General features: G+C 52.3%; 1 protein-coding gene across 1 annotated transcript; it reads left to right on the forward strand. All coding sequences in view use genetic code 12, as the record gives it.

The window, feature by feature from the left end:
• DIURU_000892 (uncharacterized protein) lies at window positions 1-336 on the forward strand (the record flags this gene model as incomplete). The annotated part of the gene is made up of 1 exon (XM_034159190.1): window positions 1-336. A coding segment is annotated over one exon (336 nt), but the record flags the coding sequence as incomplete, so codon positions are not given.
• Window positions 337-1,467: the final 1,131 nt, after the last annotated feature.

Raw genomic sequence — 1,467 nt, forward strand, 5'->3', positions numbered from 1 at the left:
GGCCAGTATCGCAAGGTGGTGGAAAGTGTTGATACCTTGTTGGCCAAACCTGTCATTACCATTGAAGACCTTATTGCGGCTGAGAAGCCCTATATCCGTTTGCCTCTGAAGCGTGATCTTGCGGGGCCTACACCGAACCCCAAGAAGCAGAAAGGCAAAGGGGGGAAAGGCTCCAACAAGGGCTCCAAGGGAAACCTGAATCTGAATGGGGACAAGTGCCGCACCTGCATTGAACAGGGCGTCTCTGAGGCCGAAGCGCCTGTGTGGACTCCTGAACATCGGAAGGCCAAGCATCCCAAGAAGAATGAGAAGGGTTTTCGGGGCGGTCTGAAGTGAGCTCGGACTTTAAACTGACGCCCACCGATGGGCTTGGCGAAGGACTTCCTACGTATTTCAATAGATCGTACATTGGAGTTGTCTTTCCCGGCGCATCGAACCACTTAGGTGCAGACATGTCCTTTCATGCGCAAGGCCAACCGTCCGTCTCCGTCACACCCTGCTATCCTTCTCGTAAGGCAGCTATCGCGGCGAGAAAACCTGGGGCACATGGTAGATTAGTCGCAGGGGCATCCACCTTTGTCGGTAATGTTGAGAATAAGGAAGAAAAACGACTTGAAATCCCGGGACTCGATGAGGTATCCGTGACGAAAGGCCAGTTGTTCGATAAAGCCAAGAACTTCCGGTTGCCCGTCAAGGCCTTCCTCGATACCGGTTGTCCACCGAATTTCATCAGCCCTGAGTTAGCGAAGAAGTACTTTGCGATCCTTCCCTTGCTGAAACGGCTTCCGTTTTCTGGCGGGATCCAAGGTATTGGCACTCACGGGGTGGAGGCGATCGCTCGAGTCGGAGGAAAGGATTATGCCGGTCCGTTCATTGTTGCTCCGAGTCAGCTCCCTCACGGTGCCGATATTATACTCGGATTCCATTCTCTTCGCGAGCAAGCAGCTCATCTCGATTTGTCTGCAATACCAGCTATTGCGGAGCACCGCACGGAGAAAGTCTCTGATAGCGAACTGTTTGAGGACATACTTGTGGACGCCNATGGAATCGTTGATAAAGGCGGCGCGCGAAAACAAGTCGAAAACTTTCGTGGGCCTGATTTACCTCTATCCTGTTAACCATGACACCGACGAGAAGGCCTATGACATCGGCATAGTCCATCCCACGGGCACGGTGGATAAGAGGGCACCTACGGCGGAACAACGGAAGTGGACGGCTGAGAACGCCGAGCGCTCTAAGGCTGATTTTGAGGAAATGGTGCTGAAGATCCCTTCTGAACCTCTTAAGAAGTTGGCGCGTAAGTTCCTGAAGATTTTCCTGAAGGACCTTACCTTTGAAACGAAGTACAAAGACGCTGAGTTCGATTTGACCTTAGCGGCGGATGCTCCGAAATATGCAAGGACTCGTCAGTATACCCTCGGTAAACTTGAGTTGGCCAGCTTAGAGGATACCGTACGAAGACTTGTT

The sequence above is a fragment of the Diutina rugosa genome (assembly GCF_008704595.1).
Source record: "Diutina rugosa strain CBS 613 chromosome Unknown scaffold125_size1466, whole genome shotgun sequence".
Taxonomy (NCBI): domain Eukaryota; kingdom Fungi; phylum Ascomycota; class Pichiomycetes; order Serinales; family Debaryomycetaceae; genus Diutina; species Diutina rugosa.